This window comes from Eulemur rufifrons, chromosome 15 (assembly GCF_041146395.1).
Source record: "Eulemur rufifrons isolate Redbay chromosome 15, OSU_ERuf_1, whole genome shotgun sequence".
Taxonomy (NCBI): Eukaryota; Metazoa; Chordata; class Mammalia; order Primates; family Lemuridae; genus Eulemur; species Eulemur rufifrons.
Window position 1 is genome coordinate 96,206,265 of NC_090997.1, and position 22,496 is coordinate 96,228,760.

Genomic DNA, 22,496 nt, shown 5'->3' on the forward strand with positions numbered 1-22,496 from the left:
ATCTTCAAACTCTCTCTCCTTTCATTGAAATGTATTATTGAGTATCAGCTACATACCAGGCACTGTGCTGGGCTCTTATCCCACCTTTATGTGGTTGCACATGCCCAGGAAATCCTGGGTCAGTATAATATCTGCTCCTCTGCCTGGTCAAATGAGAGATGCAAACTTATCCTCATGTACTTCTTTCCCTACATCCTTCCTTCTAGTCTTCCTCAAGGTGTCTTCATCGAGGTGGTTGCTTTTACCCATGTCTTTAATCCCACCTGCTCTAGCTTCCCTCTTGAGTTTATTCTCCTATCCATTTCCTCTCTACCTGCCCACTCCCTTCAATCCACCTGAGACCTTCTCAGGTTTATTCCATTCTAAAAATCATTTTTTGTCTTATATTCTTTAGCCACAACCCTATCTGCATCTCTTTCCAGTCTCATCCAAGTTCTCAAAGGGATGGCCTCCACTTATCTTCATCTCCTGACATTCCTCCCACTCTTCCGTCGGCCAGATTTTGGCTCGTGCCTGTACCCTTCTACTAAAACTCTTTGCTCAGAGTCCTCTCTGCCAGATCCCAATTCACTTTCTCAGTCCTTGTTTTATTGGACTCCTCTCCCCTATTTGGCATTATTGACCATTCTCTTCTTGAAGCTTTCTACTTTTTAAAAGTTTTTTACTTCCCCATTCTCTTGGCTCTTCTAGAACTTTCTCACTGTTCATTTTCAGCTTCCTTTCTGCGATAGGCTTCTTCCATGGAATTGTTAAAGGTTGGTGGGCCCATCTGTGTTCCTCTGCTCTTCTCGGCCTACGTGTTCTTATATTGAAGAATAGTAGCCTCAAATTACAGAATCAAGTTACAAAAACGGATATCCAGGGTTACACAGTAACAATGACATAAACATTTGGGTTGTTATTTTTTTTCCCACACGCATTCTCTGATGTTCATCAGTTCCTCTGAGTTCCAAATGCTCCAGCTATTTTATGCTTTGTCTCTGTTTCCTAAAGACCCTTAATGTGGTCTAGAATTGGAATGAGCATTGGTCTCTAATGGTTCTGAGTTACTTGTAAATTCCTGAGAAAATGAATAAGTCTATTGGAAATCAGCTAATTTCATCTTGTCATTTTCTGGGTAATATATTCTGGTGTAAATCATCTTTTTTTTAAGCAAGTTTGCAATAAACAATTTCCCCTCAAGGTTAATATAATAGGCAACACCTTTTGCTGTAACAGACGGCAAGAGGTACTGAAAGATTAGTTTACGTTATGATTCATTATTTCAAAATGTCAGAATAAAGTGGATCTGCTGCATCTCCCAAGCCTCTTATTCTTTAGAGGAGAGTGCGTATTTTGCTTTTCTAAAGTTAATGGATTTACTGTTGTTGTTGTTGTTTGTTTTTTTTTTCCAGGCCAAATTCAGATAATCGACGCCAGGGTGGGAGAGAGAGATTGGCCAGTGCCAATGACAAGGGAAGCATGACCATGGAGTCTGCCAAGGAGACTCGCTACTGCGCAGTGTGCAATGACTATGCCTCAGGCTACCATTATGGAGTCTGGTCCTGTGAGGGCTGTAAGGCCTTCTTCAAGAGAAGTATTCAAGGTAATAGTGTGTTGAAAACAACTTATTCTATTTTTGATCCTAAAAGCAGATCCTAAGAGCAGAAGCAACTGGAGGAAGGAACACATATGAGCAGCCATTTGTATAAACACTCATACCTACTAGGCCCACTAGCATCTTTGGTTGAAATGCGGAGAAGAGCTAGGATCTCAGGAGAAGGAGTTGACAGATGCCAGGGCAGCTGTGGCTGAGTAGTTCTGCTTCCTTCATTTGGCAAGATCCAGACAGTCTTGAGCAACTCTACAGGAGGATCTCAGTAGCTGGGTCTCTGAGAAAAAAAGAAATGTTCTCTGTGCCCTGATTGAGGGATAGCAGATGGACATTCATGTTTTGCAGGTAACTATTTTTTATATGATATGGCATGATATTAATTATCCACACATAATTACCTCTCTACCTTGGCCTTGTCCATGTAAATATTCTGTTCTGATCTTTGCTCCAGACCAATTCTAATTTGGCTTGTTCTCTTTTTCCTCTCTTCTGTCTCTTTCTTGTCTCAGTGGATGACATGACCTTTTGCTGAAATAAGCAGACTCAATGGCTGGTGATTTGTAATGCAGGGTGGAGTGGGGTGGGGGGGCAGGGGAGGGTACCGTCTGTACCAAACAGTTACTTAGTATCCACCTGTAACATTTCCTTCTCCTGCCTGCCTCCATACTTTTTCTTGTATATAGTTTACCGATTGCAGCTTCTTTGATAGATTGTCAGCTACATTTTATTTCTACACCAAGAGTGTCTCTCTTCTTGCATTATATAGGATTCCCTGGGGAGACATCAGTCATTTTTACTACCTAAAATATCTGTGCTAAAGATCCTTTGTCTGAGAAGAACAGAGGTCTGACAGCAATTTAGGCTAACTAAATGAATTTTTTTTGTCTTAAATATGGGGCTTTTTTTCTCTTCTTATTCTTTTACCTTTTCAGCTTAAGGAAGGTTAGTATATAAATACTAAGAATATTTCTGATGGAGTTTTCATGTGATTCCCTCTGTGTGGAATCAGACCTAAGTAACTTGAAAACCAGTCTGCTAAATTAATAACATGCTGATTGAAGAAGAGCTCCTCATGAACTTTCTGCTACAGATCTTCACTGCCCTGATATGAGAGGAACGCTGGGGGATAGTACATACTATTTATTTTTCATTCCATTGCCAGTGAGATTTTCTTTTTTTTAAAAGCTGTTCATATCTTAATGAAGTAGCATGTGAAGTCAATGTGCTCCATTTTAAAAGCATTTTCTTTGACACTTACTGCTTTCAACATCTCTTCGAACTCTGCTGTGAGACTTGGATTTTTTTGTTGGTATTTTTATAAAATGAATGATGTTCTTGATAGTAAATCTTTGCATGTGTGTATAAATAAATTCTAAATATAAATTAACATATTTGTTATTAATTTACTAAATATATAATAAATAAATATTTACAGATTATTTAATTTTACTAGCTGATACTGTCTTAATTCAGAAAAAAGATATTTATATTTTGATTTAGGTTAACATAAGCCCTTAAAGGTCTTTTGAAAACCATCTTAATTTGTGGTTTTGCTGTTTATTTGAGTTTATATAATCTAAAATACCATTATTTTCACCAAGCATTTAGTCTGGTAGTGAAAGAACATCTGACAGAGGTATGGTTATTGGATAGGTTCAACTACACACTTGGACAAATTTATCTGAGACTGAATTCCCTCATTAGTCAAAGTGATTTACAGCAGTGATTAGCAAAGATTTTCGGGAAAGGGCAAGATAATAATTATTTTAGGCTTTGCAGGCCATACAGTTTCTGTTGCAGCTACTCAACTCTGGCATTATAGCTTGAAAGGAGCCATAGATGATATGTAAATAAATGGGAGCAGTTATGTGTCAATAAAACTTTATAAAAATAGATAATGATCAGAACTGGCCAGGGGGTCATAATTTATTGACCCTTGACTTAATGTTTATTTTATCTAATTTAAATACCATTATTTGTGGAAAGGGAATAGATGGTTTCCAATCTAAAATTTTGATTATTCATGTCTTATTGAGAACTTACGGTGTACCTATCTAGATGTTCTGAGAGAAATAAAAAAAATGTGTACGAAAGACACAAGACACAATCCATAATCCTACAAAATTTAGAATTTATTTGGGAAATTTATATGGGGAAGTAAAGGTACTTGTTCTCATGATACAATTAGAGAGTAATCAGTAGAGATGAATTGCTACTTATGTGACAAAAGTAAGGAAAACAATAGATGAATATAAGAAAGTGTTATCAGGTATAAATGTAAAATTATTGAGATTGAAAGTAGGAATGACCTTCCTCCAAAAACAGTAATGATATTCACACAAATTATTTTCATCACATTTGTTCAGCATTTAGGAGCATACCACATAAATTCTGATAAAATTTAATATTGTTTCTAATCATTAAAAACAGAAAACACAGAGTCAATGAAGAAAATGTGAGCTCATAGAAAGATATATTTTATTGGTATGGCATTATCTCAAGTTCAAATTTTTAAAAAAATTTCTGGTTACTCTTTGATAGTTAGAAAAATATATCCCTTATCTCCATCTTGTATACATAGGCCAAATAGTAGGATTTCATTGAAATTGTACCATATAATTTCTACCTGGTTTCCACAAACTTCATATGCATCATGGCTGAAGTCACTTATAAAAGATTTCTTAAATGGGATGAATATTGAGACCAAAGTTCTGGAAGAAGCCTAGAAACAAAGCAGAGTTATTAACTTTTAGAGCTAGAAAGAGACCTTAAAATTAAATTCATCCATTTATTCATTTATTTATTCATTGAATACCTCTATTAAGCAAAGCCTCATGCAAGATCCTGGAGATGCAATGATAGGAAAAATCTGGTCTCTACCGTCACAGAGCTTATGAGGTAGAGGGAGCGATGGACAAATAAACCAACAATTAAATTACAATGTCAAGATGGAAGTGAATGCAGTGTCTTACAGGAGTCCAGACTTCACTCAGTCCTGGCAGGGGTGAGTCAGACTCTCAGAAGTTTCCTGATTTCATCTGGAGAATGAGTCAAGTGAGCAAGGTGAAGGAGGAGGGGAAGAGTGTTTGGCCATATGAATGAACCTATGTGTGAAAACCAGGAGGAAAGACAGAGTATGGGGAATTCTGTGCAAACAAATTGGCGAAATTAATTTACCATTAGATTAAACAAAGATATTTCTGGGCCATCTACTTAATCTTAGACTGTGTAACAACAAAGCAATTGATTTCTTCTTTACTTTAAAGTCATTTTCATGTGTTTGATTTGAATGTGCATATAAAAGGAAAATACTAGAGCAAGTTTAAGGATTTATAGTCCTATTTTCTCATCATTGTCTGATAACTGGGAACTAAAAGTTTTTGCTGAACATCTGTGGCTCTTTATAAATCATACTGCCCCTCAAACACATTTAAGGACAGTGAAGGGTCTGACATGTAGGTGGGAAGTTCTGAAGATGCTGCAGCTCTCCCTGTTTTCCTTGTTACTTAAGAAGAGAGAGAGAAATGAGTGTACATCAGATTATTCTAGTGTTCTAAGTGTTTTGGTTGAAGAGGCAAAGTGTTTGACTTGAAAGCATACGAATTTTCATCCACTACTTAGTGTACAAACTTGATTACTTAAGAGATTGAGTAATGGCTTCCAGTGAAACGTATTTTTTTTTAAAGCAAAGTGAAGAATGCTACTTAAGTCCAAGGGGTGAAGTTGGATGTTCTATGAATTTTTTTAATCATTTCAGGCATAGATTTAATGTTGCTTAAGATATGTTTTAGACAGACTCTGGGATGAGTTGTATAAGCAGATCTGGCTATAGGTTTAGCAGCCAGGTATTACTTTGGAGTATATTCTAAGGAAAAAGGACTCCACTGAGCTCACTGATTCTCTTACCTTATTATTTCAGAAGGTCATGAGTCACAGTAGGGGTCCCAGCCTATCTACATAACACTAGCTACATTGTCACTTCATATTATGTCTATAAGGTGTTTACAGAAGTAGTTCAACATCAAATCAGACGCCATGGCCCAAGCAGGTGTTGACTTACAGGTTATCTAAGACTAGAAGGACATGGTATCATGGTGGAATCTGATTGTGGTTCAATGCAGTGGGGGCCTTAGGTCCAACAAGGATAACTGAGAGCTTCATCCACCAGGCCTTAGAAAGCGCCAGCGTGAGATAGTCCAGCACCCTGGATAGCTCCTTTAGTAGCTGCTGAAGGTAAGCAGAGATTTATTTTCTAAAGAACTTCAGGTCCCTTTAGCTGGCTCCATCTACTTTGTAAGCGATATTAAAATAGAACTTAGGCCTTTGGGGCTTGGGGACTCACTCTTGTTCACTCAGGATGGTTTAGATTTCACATTAGCGTCCAGTCACCTTGTGGCATGATGCATGCACCGTGTCTGGAAAAGATTGGAGACGGGTAGAAGTGGAGTCTGCTCTCTCTTTGTGTAACTCTTTTATCCCCAGGGTCTTCTCAGAGGTAAGATTGAGATGCTAACCCTATATGCACATAAAACACTAAATCTTTGGTCTCCATATTTCCGTGTTCACCCCTCTATGGTCCAGTTTCCATGCAACAGCAGGAAAGATCTTTTAGATACATTAATCAGATCCTATGGTCTTGAGCTTAAAACTCTCAGTGTACTTAGAGTAAAATTTCCTTTCCATGGCTTAAAACATTTGACGTATTCCTATTCCTGTTTACTTCTTCTCCCTTCACTGTAATCCAGCCATATTGGCCTTCTTTCTTTTCCCCCAGCACACCCACATGTTCCTCCCTAGGGACCTCAGCACATTTGGGTCCCTGCTTCTCATTGCTTGGAATACCTAGATATTTATTTGGCCAGCTTCCTGTCATTCAGATCTCTGCCCCAAGTTACTATCTCAGAGAGGTCTACCCTACCAAAAGTAATCTTACAAACCATTGCCCCTAATTTTTTTTTATACTCCCTTATCTTGCCTTATTTTTCTTTAAAGCCCTCAAACCCTTATGAAGTTTTCCTATTTATTCATTTGTTTGATTATTGTTTTTCTGTAGCAGGTACCACCTCTTCACATTCCCACCCAAACCTAGCTGTGAATTCAGTGAGAACTGATTTCTGGTCTGCCTTGTTTGTCGCTCTAGCTCAGGTACCTTTAGCAGTATTGGGCACATCTCTGCTAAGAAGTAGCATATGACAAGTGGTCAAAATAATGATAGATAAAAACTACTAGAAAATCTCAGAGAAGGAAGAAATTTCACTGGGTTAGGCTGGCAAGAGAAGTGTCGGTGCAAATGGTACATTTGATATAAGCATGGAAGAAATAGAGGATTTTTCATAGGCAATAAGAAGTTTGGAAGAAAATTCCAGAAACGTGGCATAGCATTGAGAAACTGAGTAAATCAGCCTTGAGAGAACAAAAGGCTTATTGTCCTCGGCCTCTGTTTCCTCTTTTCTGCTCTCTAAATGTAGACATTACCCAGGGTCTGCAATCTCTGCTTCTTTCTCTTCCTCATCCTTTTTTCCACCCAGTTTCCTGGGGAGTCTCATATATATGTGGTATGATTGAATCATGTCTGCCAGAAAGATATGTTGAAGTCCTAACCCCCAGCACCTCAGAATGTGGCCTTATTTGGAAATAAGGTCATTGTAGATGTAATTAGTCAAGATAAGGTTATACTGGAGTAGGGTGGACTCTTAATCCAATATGACTGATGTCCTTATAAGAAGAGAGAAATTTGGATACAGACAGAGAGAAGAGAATGCCATGTGATGATGGAGAGAGTGGCATAATGCATCTACAAAGCAAAGGACACCAAAGATTGCCGGCAACCACCAGAAGGTAGGAAGAGGCAAGGAAGGAGTCTCTTCTACAGGTGTCAGAGGGAGCATGGCCCTGCTAACACCTTAATTTCAAACTGTTAGCCTCCAGCACTGTGAGACAACACATTTATATTGTTTTAAGGCACTCACTTTTGGTGCTTTGTTAGGGTGGGCCTAGGAAACTAATACAATATTTAAAGCCTAAAGTATCAGAGCTATGTAAATATGTCCAGAATCTGGCTCTTGCTCCAGCTTGCCTTCTCATTTCCCTCTGCCACCAGCCCTTCCTCCCGACTGTGGGTGTGTTAGTTCCCTTGCCACTCCCTCAGGCATCCACCCATCAAATGAAGTTAGTTATGTCTATCATTTCACGTTGCAGCCTTTGCCCCTGACATGTCCTACCAGAACTCTTGGGTCGTTCTGTTGAGTGCATCTCTTATATGTATATCCATCCAGTTCCCATTGCACAGAGTTAGCCACATTACTCTCACCAGGATCACTGCAATAATTCAGTGTTTCCATTTGCCTTCTCCTTCATCTAAACCATTTGCTTTATTAGTTTTTCCTTCTGGTAAGCTATCCTGCACACTGCCAGTCTATAATGTTCTTAAAATCACTAATCATGTCAATACTCTGAACAGAATCCTTTAATGGCTTCCGTGGCCCATGTTATGATTCTTAGACAACCATTCAAGAATTTCTGCAGTCTTGTTCTAGCCTATCTTTCTAGGCTTTTTTAAGTCACTGTATCTACTGTGAAGTAGACACTCCAGACAAACTGAATTACTTGCTCTTCTACAAATATGACCATTACATTTCTTTGCTGGGAATTTTTTCCCAGATTTCTCTGTAAAAATTCTTCTTATCCTACTCAAAAGTGACTATCATCAAATCACTGATGCTAGTGCAGAAGTTTTCTCTCCCCTGGGACCCCCCCCTATTCCTTTGTTCCATCATATTGTATATCTTTGTATGCCTGTGTCCTCTCTCATACTGACTGGGGGCTCCTCAAAGGAAAGGACCAAATCAAGGGTTTGTTTTGTCAGAGTCACTCAATGAATACACAAAAGAATGAAATGGAGGTTAGGATCAGTTTGTGGGCCTTAGGCAGCACAAAACATTACACTTTTTCAGTATGAGAGAGATATGACAAAAGAATCTTTAATGAAGATTAACCTGCCAGAGGCATGTAGGAGAGACTAGAGAAGGGAAAGAATGGAAGCATGAAGACTAATTTGGTCAGTATTCAACTAGCTTAGATGTTCTAAAAATATGGACTTTTTGGTATTTGTGAAATAGGAAAACAGGGAGTAAAATGAAAGATATTATAATAAAAGAATATACTTTGTTAGAAGACGATTAAATATGGATTATCCAGCACCTATAGTCCCAGCTCCTTGGGAGGCTGAAGGAGGAGGATGCTTGAGCCCAGGACTTTAAAGCTGTAGTGATCTATGATCCAGCCTGAGTGACAGAGCAAGACCCCATCTCTAAAAAAAAGAAAGTGCTATCCAAAAGAGAAAGGAGTTAAAAGAATTCAGACCGAGGGATAATGAACTGGTAAATGAATGAACTGGAGAAATCAAGAAGAAGGCCGGTTATCAGGGGGACAGGGCAAGTTCAATTCTAGACATGGTGAGTTTAAAATGAGAGCTGCATATCCTGAAGGAGTCATCCAGCAGACAGAGAAACAGAGTCAGCTCTCTGCTGACACTACAGAGGATTGGAATTAATTTACTCAATTAATTTTAAAGAAACTTAGTGAAAAGAATGGTTTAAATACTTCTTGATGGTTGCACATTCTTGTTTTTCTTTTTTTATTATTTCAAAATATTACAGGGGTACAAATGTTTTTGGTTACATCGATTGCTTCTATTATGCTTAAGTCGGGGTTATAAGTGTGCCCATCACCCAGATAGTGTTCACTGTTCCTGTTAGGTAGGTTTTTGCCCATCCCTTCCCCCCATCTCCACTGCTTGATTTCCTTTGAGATTTACTTCTCTCTATGCACATGTGTGCTCATTGGTTAGTTCCAATTTAATAGCGAGTACATATGGTGTTAGTTTTTCCATTCTTTGCATAGTTCACTTAGGATAATGGTCTCCAGTTCCACTCAAATTGTTGCAAAAGTCCTTAATTCATTTTTCTTCTGATGGAAGGATGTTCATGTCTTTTGCCAACTTTGTAATGGGGTTGTTTTTTTCTTGCTGATTTGCTTGAGTTCTTTGTAGATTCTGGTTATTAGCCTTTTATTGGATGTATAGCTTGCAAATATTTTCTCCCATTCTGTAGGTTGTCTGTTTGCTCTGTTGATTATTTTCTTAGCTGTGCAGATACTTTTTAACTTAATCAAGTCCCATTTATTTATTTTTGTGATTGCTATTGGGGTATTCTTTATAAAGTCTTTGCCTGGGCTGATATCTAGAGGAATTTTTCTAACATTTTCTTCTAGCATTCTTATTGTTTCATTGCTTTACATTTAAGTCTTTTATCCATCTTCAATTGATTTTTGTGAGTGGTGCTAGACATGGATCCTGTTTCATTCTTCTGCATGTGGCTATCCAATTCTCCTAGCACCATTTATTGAATAGGACTGCCTTTCCCCAGTGTATATTGTTATCTGCTTTGTCAAAGATCAGTTGGCTGTATGTGAGTGGTTTTATATCTGGGTTCTCTGTTCTGTTCCATTGGTCTGTGTCTCTATTTTTATGCCAATACCATGCTGTTTTGGTTACTATAGCCTTGTAGTATAGTTTGAAGTCTGGTAATATGATGCCTCCAGATTTGTTCTTTTTGTATAAGATTGTGTTGGCTATTCAGGCTCTTTTCTGATTCCAAATTAAGCATAGAATTATTTTCTCTAGATTTGTGAAATATGACATTGGTATTTTGATGTGGATTGTGTTGAATCTGTAAATCATTTTGGGTAGTATGGACATTTTAACAATGTTGATTCTACCAATCCATGATCATGATATATTTGTTTGTGTCATCTGTGATTTCTTTCCTCAGTGTTTCATAGTTCTCTTGGTAGAAATCTTTCACCTCATTGGTTAAGTATATTCCTAGGTATTTTATTTTCTTTGTAGCTATTGTGAATGGCATTGAGTCTTTGATTTTAATCTCAGCTTGACTGTTACTGGTGTATAGGAATGTTACTGATTTGTGTACACTGATTTTGTAACCTGAGAGTTTGCTGGATTTATTTATCAATTCCAGGAGTCTCTTGGTGGAGTCTTTGGGGTTTTCTAGGTATAAGATCATCAGCAAAAAGCAACAGTTTAACCTCCTCTTTCCCAATTTGGATACCCTTTATATCTTTCTCTTGCCTGATTACTCTGGCTAGGACTTCCAGCACTATGTTGAATAGACATGGTCACAGTGGGCACTCTTGTCTTGTTCCAGTTCTTAATGGGAATGATTTCAACTTTTTCCCATTCAGTATGATGTTGGCTGTGGGTTTGTCATATATGGCTTTTATAATTTTGAGATATATTCCTTCCGTGCCTAGTTTTTTAAGGGTTTTTATCATGAAAAGGTGCTAGATTTTGTCAAATGCTTTTTCTGCATCTAGTCAGATGACCGTATCATCTTTGTTTTAGCTTCTGTTTATGTGGTAAATCACATTTATTGATTTCCATATGTTGAACCATCCTTGTATCCCTGGGATGAAGTCCACTTGGTCATGGTGGATTATTTTTTTGGTGTGCTGTTGAATTCGGTTTGCTAGTATTTTATTGAGAATTTTTGCATGTATATTCATAAGGGATATTGGTGTGTAGTTTTCTTTTTTTTGTTGTGTCCTTTCCTGGCTTTGGTATCAAGGTGATACTGGCTTCATAGAATGAGTTGGAGAGGATTCCCTCCTTCTTGATGTTATGGAATAATTTCTGCTGTATAGGTACCAGATGTTCTTTGTCGGTCTGGTAAAATTTGGCTGTGAATCCAGCTGGTCCAGGGCTTTCTTTTCTTGTAAGCTTTTTTATTACTGCTTCAATCTTGTTGCTCATTATCAGTCTTTTTAGGAGTTCTGTTTCTTCCTGATTGAGTCTTGAGGGTTGTATTTTATTGGTAATGGAGAAGTAATTCCAACAACTTCCTCTTCATTCTCACGATAATATAAGAGTTTTCTGGATCTTACCAAAACCTTGTAACAAACACTGTTATTATCAAAAGTGTACTTTCAAGGGCCTTACAAATAGGAAAATCACAAATTAACCCAACAAGGGTAATGCTGCCCTCCAGGAGCTTACAATCTAAAAGAGAACATGCTGCTACCAACACATTAAGCTGCACAAAGAGCAAACTGTGGAAACAAGTATAAGCCTTTTTATGATGTTGAAACAACCAAGCTTTTTTTTGGAGGGGGGTGGCAAATTATTTATACTGTGGGAGTTCATAGTCTCCTCTTCTGACCCAGAGCTTGCTTAATCCTTCCATTATTTCTACTTTTGTTTTTTACTCTCCATCTTGTGTTCTTGACATTCATGTTGTGCAACAGAGAAATAAGATTGTTGAGGTCAAGGACAGAGTTGTAGTGTGTGAACATATGAACTATTATATAATTTTCAAATGAAAGCATTTGCAATGAAACTTTTTGAAAGAAAGGCATTGCCCTCAGGTATTGATACATTTGCTAGGTGTTTGGCTCCTGGCTCTCATTAGAGAAAAAGAAAGACACACCATGAAAATCAAAATCTGAAAACCTCATTCCATGTAGGAATATTATCCCCATTACCAATTTTCAGTGCTTGCTACTGGTTAATGCAATAGTATAAAAATTAGACATGTTTGTGCACACCTGCATTTGAGGGAGGACTCAGAAAAGTAAAATCATAGTCTTTCTACCTGTGAAATGACAGTGGTTCTTCTTCTGTCCCCATCGCTTTGGCTAAGTAATCTTTATCTTGGAGATAATTCAGACAAAAATGCTTCTGACAAATAAAATCAGTATAGAACCCCTATTTCTTGGCAGCTTTTGTGGACACAGCTGAAGATTTCAGAGGTCTTTAAAAACCATGGCAACAAATGCCTTTGAAGGGTAAGCAAAGGTTCCAAATGTTTTTAATCGCTGATGTTTTCTATGCTACCACTTCAAGCATTCTTCCTCATTTTTTGTTCATCTGATTGAAATTAAATTTTCAATTTCCACACTAAGTGGTTCTGTCCTGGTCACAGCATTGACTATTTCGATTAAAGCAGTAGAATTTTTGCCCGTATATAGTAGTTAAGCTTATCAACAATTCCATTAGAAAGCCCCATTTATGAGTGGCAATAATTTCCCACAAAAATTATAGATAGTTTTTAATGGGCACATTTTCAAAAAGCATCAACTAGCCCTCAAAATTATTTGCTGACGCTGTTCTTACAAAGCCTTCTCATGGTGGTCTGTGGTCTAATCCTTCCACATTTCTCTTTCCTCCATAGAAAACTGCTGTCGATAGCTTATGTCCTTTTAAAGAGAATGGCCTGTTTCTCTGATACTCATTCAGAGAAAAGTATAATTTTAGACATAGGCTGCTAATATCTGAACTATATATTTTACTATTTCAGCACTATATATACAGGTTATCCTGTAACCTGCTTGCCTAGCTTTTGGACTGAAAAATAACAACGTGAGAAAAATCTATTTTATAATCTACCATCACTTTATAAAATTTTTCTGACTACTATGTTAATTCTCCATTCATGTGTGAGTTAGAGAGCAGATTCAATTTGTTTTTTTTTTTTTAATGAAAGATACGTCTTACTTGAGAAAAAAAGAATATAATGGGGCAAAGTACTCCTATTATTTTCCCCATATTTCCATCTTCCTTTAGCTGAAATAAAAAGAGGTTTTATTTTTACAGTTGCTAAGAAATAAAGGAATAAGAGAAAAAAACAACTTACTTATTAAATTACAATTTCTTTCTGTAATAGGTTCTTATTCTCTCTGTTTTCTTAGAGAAAGAGTATGTGGATTTTAAATTCTATCCAAATGAACATCATCTTTATCTGATTCATTTGGCAGTTTCAGAATTATGTATTCGAAAGTATAGAGCGAATGAATAGAGAATTTCTAAATCATCATCCAGGGATGAGTGACTAGATTATGTTTATAAATATGATTTTTTTGTGATCAAAGTATAAATGCAAAGATTTAAAAGAATGGCTGCACCACTTCAGGGTATTTCATTAAGTGATGTGCACAATATTTTTCTTATACATCATGGAAGATAAATTATAGTTCTTAAGATAATCAAAATTCATAATTATTTTCTTCCTTTGATACTTCAGAGTTATTAATAAGGAATTTCATTTGAAAATTATTTAAAAGTGTATTTTGCCACTACTGTCAACAAGTGCCATTATGGTATATTATAATCACTGTGGAGATGGTTTTCCTCTTTATTTTATTTAATTTTTTTTCTGATTGCTAGCATACTGATTACTCTTTCTGCTCTGCAAGTATCTGCAGACCAGCCCCACCCTTGCTCTCTCCACTTCCATTCTTCTTTCTCTTTATTTCGCTCTTGTGTGTACATTGTACACACCTAGAGGCTTCCCCATTCAAGTTCTTCATGTCCTTGTCTCCAGAGACAGCTAATTTATTGAGTTTAGGAACTTACTTTTTTTTTTTCTTGTAGCAGATATTTATTGAATGACCATTTTAACATTGGGAGAAATGCAAAGATATATAATCCATAGACCCTGAAATCCAATTAAGGGTTTGGCTTGAACACAAGTAGAAAGGCTAGTGTGATATACATTAAAGTAAAACAGAGTTACATTTAGCATTACAAGAGGCCTGAAAGCAGTATAAAGAGACAAAGGGGTATTTTAGAAGCAAATGTTATGAGTTCAGAGGAGGGAGCAAACACAATGCTCTAGATTAGACAAGAAGACTTTATGGAAGAGATGATATTTAAATTGATATGTGCCCACTGAACCATGAAGAGAGTTCTGCTCCATTGTAAGTGTCCCGGGATTTGTTGTTAGTGGATTTCATGTTCAATTCTGCATGTTTGATACCATGTAGCATTATATAGTATTTTGGAATAACACAGGTTTTAAACTATTTGTAATATATATTTTTAACATATTCTGTGTGTATATATGTTTCATTATCATTTGCAATGAGTCCATTATGTATCCAGAAGTTGAATAATATGTAATCATTTCCAGTATGTGAGTAATGCCTTATTCTAACTTTTGAAGTTTAATATGGAAGTGATATTAATAAAATCTAAAAGTGCTCCTCTGCAGTGATAATGTAGCTAATATGGAGTTAAGTGTATTTGATATTTTTTTATGATGAGGAGGAAAATCATGCTCCCAGGCTAAGATTTATTTTGGTAGGCTCAGCTTACTTTCCATTATTTTTATGTTTGCAACTTTCTTGATTTTTTTTTCTGTTTTTAATTCTATGAGATATTTATGAAAGGATTTTTATTTCAGAAATTATAGAGGTACAAACATTTTGGTTACATGTTATGACTTTGCCACATCCCAACCATGATTTGAGACGTGCCCTTTCCCCCCCTACAACACTCACCGCATCCATTAGTTGTGAGTTTACCCACCCCCAAACCCCCTACCCCCAAAGAATATTACTACTGTGTGGGCACCTTAGTGTTGATCAGACAGTGCCAGTTTGATGGCGAGTACATGTGGCGCCTATTCTTCCATTCTTGTGATACGTCACTTCAGAGGATGGGCTCAAGCTCTATCCAGGAAAATATAAGAGGTGCTAGATCACCATCGTTTTTTATAATTGAGTAGTATTCCATTGTATACGTATACCATATTTTATTAATCCACTCATGAATTGACGGGCACTTGGGTTGTTTCGACATCCTTGCTATAGTGAATTATGCTGCCATAAACATTCGAGTGCAGATGTCTTTATTATAGAATGACTTTTGTTCCTTTGAGTAGATGCCTAATAGTAGTATTGCTGGATCAAATGGTAGTTCTACTTGTAGCTCTTTGAGGTATCTTCAAATTCTTTTAGTGCAACAGAGGTTGCACTAATTCGCAGTCCCACCAGCAGTGTAAGAGTGTTCCTATCTCTCCGCATCCTCGCCAGCATTTGTTGCTTTGGAATTTTTTGATAAAGGCCAATCATATTGGAGTTAGGTGATCTCATTGTGGTTTTGATTTGCATTTCCCTAATGATGAGAGATGTTGAGCATTTTTTTATATGTTTGCTGGCCATTATTCTGTCTTCTTTTGAAAAGTTTCTGTTCATGTCATTTGAACATGATGGAGTTGTTTGATTTTTTCTTGTTGATTTTTTTGAGTTCTAGATAGATTCTTATTATCAGCTCTTTATCCATCTTGAATTGATTTTTGTAAGAGGTGAGAGGTGCGGATCCAGTTTCAATCTTCTGCATGTAGCTATCCAGTTTTCCCAGCACTATTTATTGAAAAGGGATTCTTTTCCCCAGTGTATATTTTTGACTGCCTTGTCAAAGATTACATGACAGTATGAGGATGGTTTCATCTCTGGATTCTCAGTCCTGTTCCAAAGGTCTATGTCTCTATTCTTGTGCCAGTACCATGCTGCTGTTTTAGTTATTATAGCCTTGTAGTACAGCTTGCAGTCTGGTAGACTGATACAACCTAGTTTGTTCTTTTTGCTTAAGATTGCTTTGGCTATACGAGGTCTTCTCTGGTTCCATACATAGTGTAAAATTATTTTTTCTAGATCTGTAAAGAATGATGATGGTACTTTGATAGGGATTGCATTAATTCTCTAGATCACTTTAGGTAGTATGGACATTTTAACAATGTTGATTCTACCAATCCATGAACAAGGTAGATTTTTCCATCTGTTTACATCTTCTACCATTTCTTTTCTTAGTGTTTCATAGTTCTCCCTGTATATGTCTCTCACCTCACCTCTTTTGTTAAATATATTCCTAGATATTTGATTTTCTTTGAGGCTATTGTAAAAGGTATTGTGCTTTTGATTTGAATTTCGCTTGACTGTTATTGGCGTATAAGAATGCCTCTGATTTGTGTGTATTGATTTTGTATGCTGAGACTTTACTGAATTCATTTATCAATTCTAGGAGTCTCTTGGTTGAATCCTTGGGATTTTCTAGATATAATGTCATATAATCTGCAAAGAGTGAGAGTTTGATCTCTTCTGCCCCCATTTAGATGCTCTTAATTCCCCTCTCTTGTCTAATTGCTCTAGCAAAGACTTCCAGCACTATGTTGAATAGAAGTGGGGATAGTGGGCATCCTTGTCTGGTTCCAGATCTAAGTGGTAATGGTTTCATTTTTTTCCCCATTCAGTATGATATTGGCTGTGGGTTTATTGTATATGGCCTTGGTAATTTTAAGATATGTCCCATCTATGCCTATTTTGCTAAGAGTTTTTATCATAAAGGTGTGCTGGACTTTGTCAAATGCTTTTTCTGCATCAATTGAGAGTATCATATGGTCTTTGTTCTTGCTTTCATTTATGAGGTGAATTGCGTTTGTAGATTTGAGTATGTTGAACCAGCCTTGCATCTCTGGTATAAAGCCCACCTAGTCATGGTGAATTATTTTTTTGATATACTGTTGGATTCGATTTGCTAAAATTTTGTTGAGAATTTTTGCATCTATATTCATGAGGGATATTGGTCTGTCATTTTCTTTTTTTATTGTGTTTTTTATTGTCTTTCCTGGTTTTGGTATCAAGGTGATGTTGGCTTTGTAGAATGAGTTAGGGAGGATACCATCTTCCTCGATGTTGTGGAATAATTTCTGTAGTATAGGTAAGAGTTCTTTGAATGTTTGGTAGAACTCGGAAGCATAGCCATCTGGTCCAGGACTTTTCCGTTTTGGAACATTTTTAATTACTGCTCCAATTTCTGTGCTTTGTATTGGTCTGTTCAGGAGTTTTTTTTAAAAATGGCTGGACTTTTGCTTCTGAGAGTTGACATGATTTTTTCCACAACATGAAAAATTAGTGGATGATAAACTTAGATACACTCTTTAATTTTTAAAGTTATAGCAATAAAACTGATCTCAGAGAAGGAAGAAAATGGTTTAGCTTTTATCAGTTATATACAGCATGTTTGAAAGCTTCCAATTTCTCTCTGCTCCATTCTGCCTGTATAATACTTTTTCTTAATGTTGGTACTATTGATGCAGGTGGTGTAAACACATGAAGTAATAGCAAAATATGAATCTAGATGCCAGAAAATGAGTGTCTTTCACTCTGCCATCTGTTCTGACTGTATTCCTCCTGACTTCCTGCACATCCAGGTGAGGAACTGGAAGAACAGGATGTGGGCTAGCACAACTTTTGGGATGAGATACCCTTCTTTTTTCTGATTTTATTCCTGTATTTCCTTACTGAACCAAGTAAAGCCATCTAGTCAAACTCCCTGAATTTGAATACATTTTGCCTAGAAATAAAAGCACTGTTAAGAGCCCCATGTAATATTTATTCCTTACAAAGTGCTTTTTAGATGGCTGCTTTTCCTGAATCCAAGGAAGGAGAAAGACTTTGATTCAAAGTTTTCTTGTAAATGCTTCCTTTTATCTGTGGGTGTGTGTGTATTCACATATACATACACACACATATGTGCATACATAAATATAGTCCAGCCCCTGTATCTGTGGGTTCCATATCCATGGATTCAACCAATTGCAGATTGAAAATATTTGTAAAAAAAAAAATGCATGGTTGCATCTATACTGAACATATGCAGACTTTTTTCTTGTCATTATTCCCTAAATAATATAGTATAACAATGATTGACCTAGCATTTATATTGTGTTAGATATTATAAGTAAGCTAGAGATGATTTAAACTATTAATATATGGGAGGATATGTGTAGATAACCTATGCAGATATTATGCCGTTTTACACAAGTGACTTGAACATCCCTGGATTTTGGTATCTGTGGGGAGTTCTGGAAGCAATTTCCCCAAAATACCAAGGATCAACTGTATATATATTCATAAACACACACATACCCATACACACACACATATAGAGAAATATGTATAGACTTTGGAAATATGTACTATAAAATATTTCCAGTGACTATCTCTGAATGATAGGATTATGGATAAATTTTGTTCTTTTTTATAGTACACCTCTTTTACTTGTGTAATAACAACATCATTTTAAAGATCCATGTTGCAATTGATTATTTTCACACTAGCATTTTCTTTACTTTTCCCTCAGTAGAGAAAGATTATTATGTGTCTACCAAATCTTCACACTTTATTTTCAAAACATCTATCTATACTCTTCTTTTGCAAGAGGTCAAGTTTCCATTGAAGTGTAGCTTTCATTTTATTTGTGAGCTCAAGTGAAATTGCATCAGGTGGACATTAGGTAACTGAGGCCAATAAGATCTTCCTTCTGGGTTGGTTGAGAAATCACAGCAGGAGAGGTGAAAAACCTTTTATAGTACCACCAGGAATCTATGTCTTTAGAGCTGCTGGCCTGACCAGCAAGAGTGAAATATTTCAGTCATGCAGTCAAAGAGTGATTGTTTACCCTAACCATATATCCCAGGGAGGGAAAGCCAGCCTTCTGGGAGGGACTTGGGTTGTTACCAGTCATTGATGGCAGTTGCTTGCTCACGTATGCTTGCTGTGAGGTCTACATGTATTTGAAAAGCATGCACTAGATACATTGGTTCATCAGTCTAGAAACAGTACCCGACCCTCACTTTGATTGTCTGCCTTTTGCCAGAACTGCATGTACCAATGGCACCAAGAGTGACTTATGACATAAACTCTAGCCATTAGCAATTCATTTTGTTCCCACTTTTCTGTTTGGAAATTGTTATTTTTTATTCTGGAAGTAGTTGGATAAAGGGTACAAAAGTCATCTTGAAGTAGCTGGAAAAGTTGAAAGCAAAGTTATATTTGACTGTAGTGGACTAATCCCTGTAATGGTAATGGTTCTTCTCCTCTTCCTCTTCTTTCTTTTCCTCCTCCTCTTCCTTCTTTAACAAAAAGAAAATCTCTACCTTTAAGAAGATCTTGGGGCCGGGTCGGTGGCTCATGCCTGTAATCCTAGGACTTTGGGAGGCCGAGGCGGGAGGATCACTGGAGGTCAGGAGTTTGAGACCAGCCTGAGCAAGAGCGAGACCCCGTCTCTACTAAAAAAAAAAAAAAAGAAAGAAAGAAAGAAATTATCTAGACAGCTAAAAATATATATAGAAAAAAATTAGCTGGGCATGGTGGCGCATGCCTGTAGTCCCAGCTACTTGGGAGGCTGAGGCAGGAGGATTGCTTGAGCCCAGGAGTTTGAGGTTGCTGTGAGCTAGGCTGATGCCATGGCACTCTAGCCCTGGAAACAGAGTGAGGCTTTGTCTCAAAAAAATAATTAATAAATAAATAAATAAAAAAGAAGATCTTGGGACAGAAAACTCCCCATTGACAAGATGCTGATACTCTGGTCTTCTGTAGATAAATTGTCTGAAGTCCCAGGGAGTTCTGAGCAGCATTGGTGGCTCTTAGCTGCTCCAGGGCAGGGCCTGCAGTGTGATCAGATATACAAAGAGCATCTTCTCTGTGCTAATGTGCCACTGTGATGAGCTGTTTTTTTTCTAGTGTAAGGGCAGAAACGGAGTATTTTGTTGCATTAACTCTTAGAAGTTTGGAGAATGTCTTTGTGATTTTCTTTTTAGGGATATTACATTTTCTTGTGTGACTCTCATAATGCTGGAACTCTTATCCAAATTAATTTTAGGTTTTGAGCCCATTTATTTATTTTTAAAGTCCTTATTATTATCTCTTTGAAAAGGGCGCTCCTTTAAAATAATAACAACAATAACAATAATAAAAGACTAGTTGCTTTGCTCTTATGCAGCTCGCTTTGCACATGGTGAAAACTGTAAAAGTCAAGAAACCATTGAACTAGACAAGGTGAGAGGCAAGGAAAGTTGGGCGGAGCAGGGCAGAACAGTGGAAGGTTACAGGAGGGACAGGTAGCTGACAGCGGCCATCCCCTCACCATGTGGAGAGGCTGCTTTGCCTAAGGAGAGGCAGTAACTGATAGGAAGCAGAACTAGAGTGATTTGTAACAAATCAGATTTTGAGGCAGAGGAAGGGGTTACAAGTGATTCTGAGATGTTGCATCAGGATGGCTGAAAGAACTCTGAGGCTGATGCTTTGAGAGATTTTAATAAATGATGTATTTGGACCACTGGGAGATAGAGCTGGAAAGAGAATTGATTCGGAAATGTGTTCTGGCCCACCTCCCTGCCTCTGGATCCTTTTCTGTCTGCTCTTAGTATTTTATCTGTGAATTAACACATTACTTTCAATTGCTTTATTTTTTTTTTTCCCCTGAGGAGTTTAGCTTTATATTTTAAGTAGGAACAAGACAACAGTCATACCTGGTCTGGTGCTATCTTGTTTAGGACTCTCTTTTTGCTTAAAATCGTAAGTGGAGTAGGGATCACTGTGATTTATAGTTCATGGTATGAAGTCATTTAAATACTTCATAGTATATTTGAAGTGAAAGGAGTAGAAATTAAAGACTGAATCATTTACCAAGAAATAACAGGTGAGACTGATTTGTTTCTGTAAGACTCAGTAGAGACTGTTCCGTTCTTCAAAATCGGCTCTGATTCACTTACCAGTTAAGTGGAGTGAACTGTTACAACCAGGCATATGAATTAGGTTACAGTAGCATTCGTTTAAGAAAACCTTTACAGGAGCAGTTCTTATGCAGTTTCTGCTTTGTATCTGCTATACGGCAGTAGATGTGGAAGGGTCAGAAAAACAGGGCTTCGTGTTCATTAACTTTTCCTTTTTCCTTTTTTTCAAATTTCATGACTTATGATATGCAAGAAAACATACCTATTCTTTGCCTTCAGTATATTTTTGCATTTTTAATATGGATCACATTTTGTCACAATTTATAAAATGTAACTAATAAAATGATTATTGCATGAGAACTAGCTTTATAAATTATAAATTACCATAGAAATATAGTTGTCATTGTTAGGACTTAGCTGTGTAGTCTTAGAAAAATTACTTCATGTATTAGTTAGGGCTTCTAGTTTTGAGTGAGCAACATCTACCAGAAACTAGCTTTGGGGGGTGGAGGGAAGAAAAGGAATAGGTTTCAGAAAAGTTACTTGCGTGGCTAACTGCAGACACGACAGGGTGCAGCCAGACCTCAGTGACCAGGGACCTAGGAGCTCAGACCCCATCAGGACCTCAGCCTCACTGCCGCTCTGTGTGTTCTTCATGTTCCCTGTGTGTAAACCTGTATTTTCCCTAAGGTGGGAAGCAGGGCAGGCAGCAGCTGCAAAGCTTCACATCCTATGACATTCTTTCAGGTAGCAAATATTAGGGAAGGCCTCTGACTGACCCAGCTTTGAACCAACCGGCTCTTTCAGGAGGCAGAGTCACACGCTCAGAGATGATCCCTGGGGCTCACCCCATGAGATCACTGTGGGCCACTTACCACCGCCAACCCCCGCCGTTGATGTCTCTGAAGTTCTATTTCTTCAATGATACTTGGTGCATTGGTTCCTACCTTGCTGGATTGACGTAGTGATTAGAGATCATGCTTAACCTGCAGTGGGCGCTCTGTGAAGAGTCATTAGTGTCATTACCTCCAATTGGCTCTATTAAGTTTCCTATAGATATTTTTCTACTCTGAAGCTAGGTGGAGCAAATAACTTAATAGTACATTATTGTGCTTCTAAATCCGTCTTTACCCCTTACTTCTTTTTTTAAACTTTTCTTTTTAATTTGTTATTTGTTTTTCAAATAAAAATATATATATTTAAGGTGTACATGTTATATATATAAGCACACTAAAATGATTACTGCAGTCAAACTAATTAACATATCCATCTCTTCACATATCATTTTTTTATGTGGTGAGAGCACCTACAGTCTACTCTCTTAGCAAATTTCCAGTATGCAATACAGTAATATTAACTATAGTCATCATGTTGTTCATAAGATCTCTGCATTTATTCATTCTACATGACTGCAACTTTGTGCCCTTTGACTAGATCTCCCCACTTCGCCATCTCTGAAATTGTGACACACACACACACACACACACACACACACTGCAATATTATTTAGCTTTTAAAAAAGGAGATCCTGC

The 22,496-nt window shown here is 37.2% G+C and overlaps 1 protein-coding gene across 7 annotated transcripts in view; it reads left to right on the forward strand.

The window, feature by feature from the left end:
• The window catches only part of ESR1 (estrogen receptor 1), a 241,716-nt gene that overhangs the window by 28,024 nt on the left and 191,196 nt on the right, over positions 1-22,496 (forward strand). For 6 of the 7 annotated variants that reach the window (XM_069488725.1, XM_069488729.1, XM_069488727.1 and 3 more), the window contains one exon: positions 1,395-1,585. In XM_069488725.1, coding sequence (XP_069344826.1) covers positions 1,395-1,585 — 191 coding nt within the window. Of the gene's footprint in view, positions 1-1,394; positions 1,592-22,496 lie in introns of all 7 variants that reach the window. The other variant, XM_069488728.1, reaches the window with a different exon arrangement.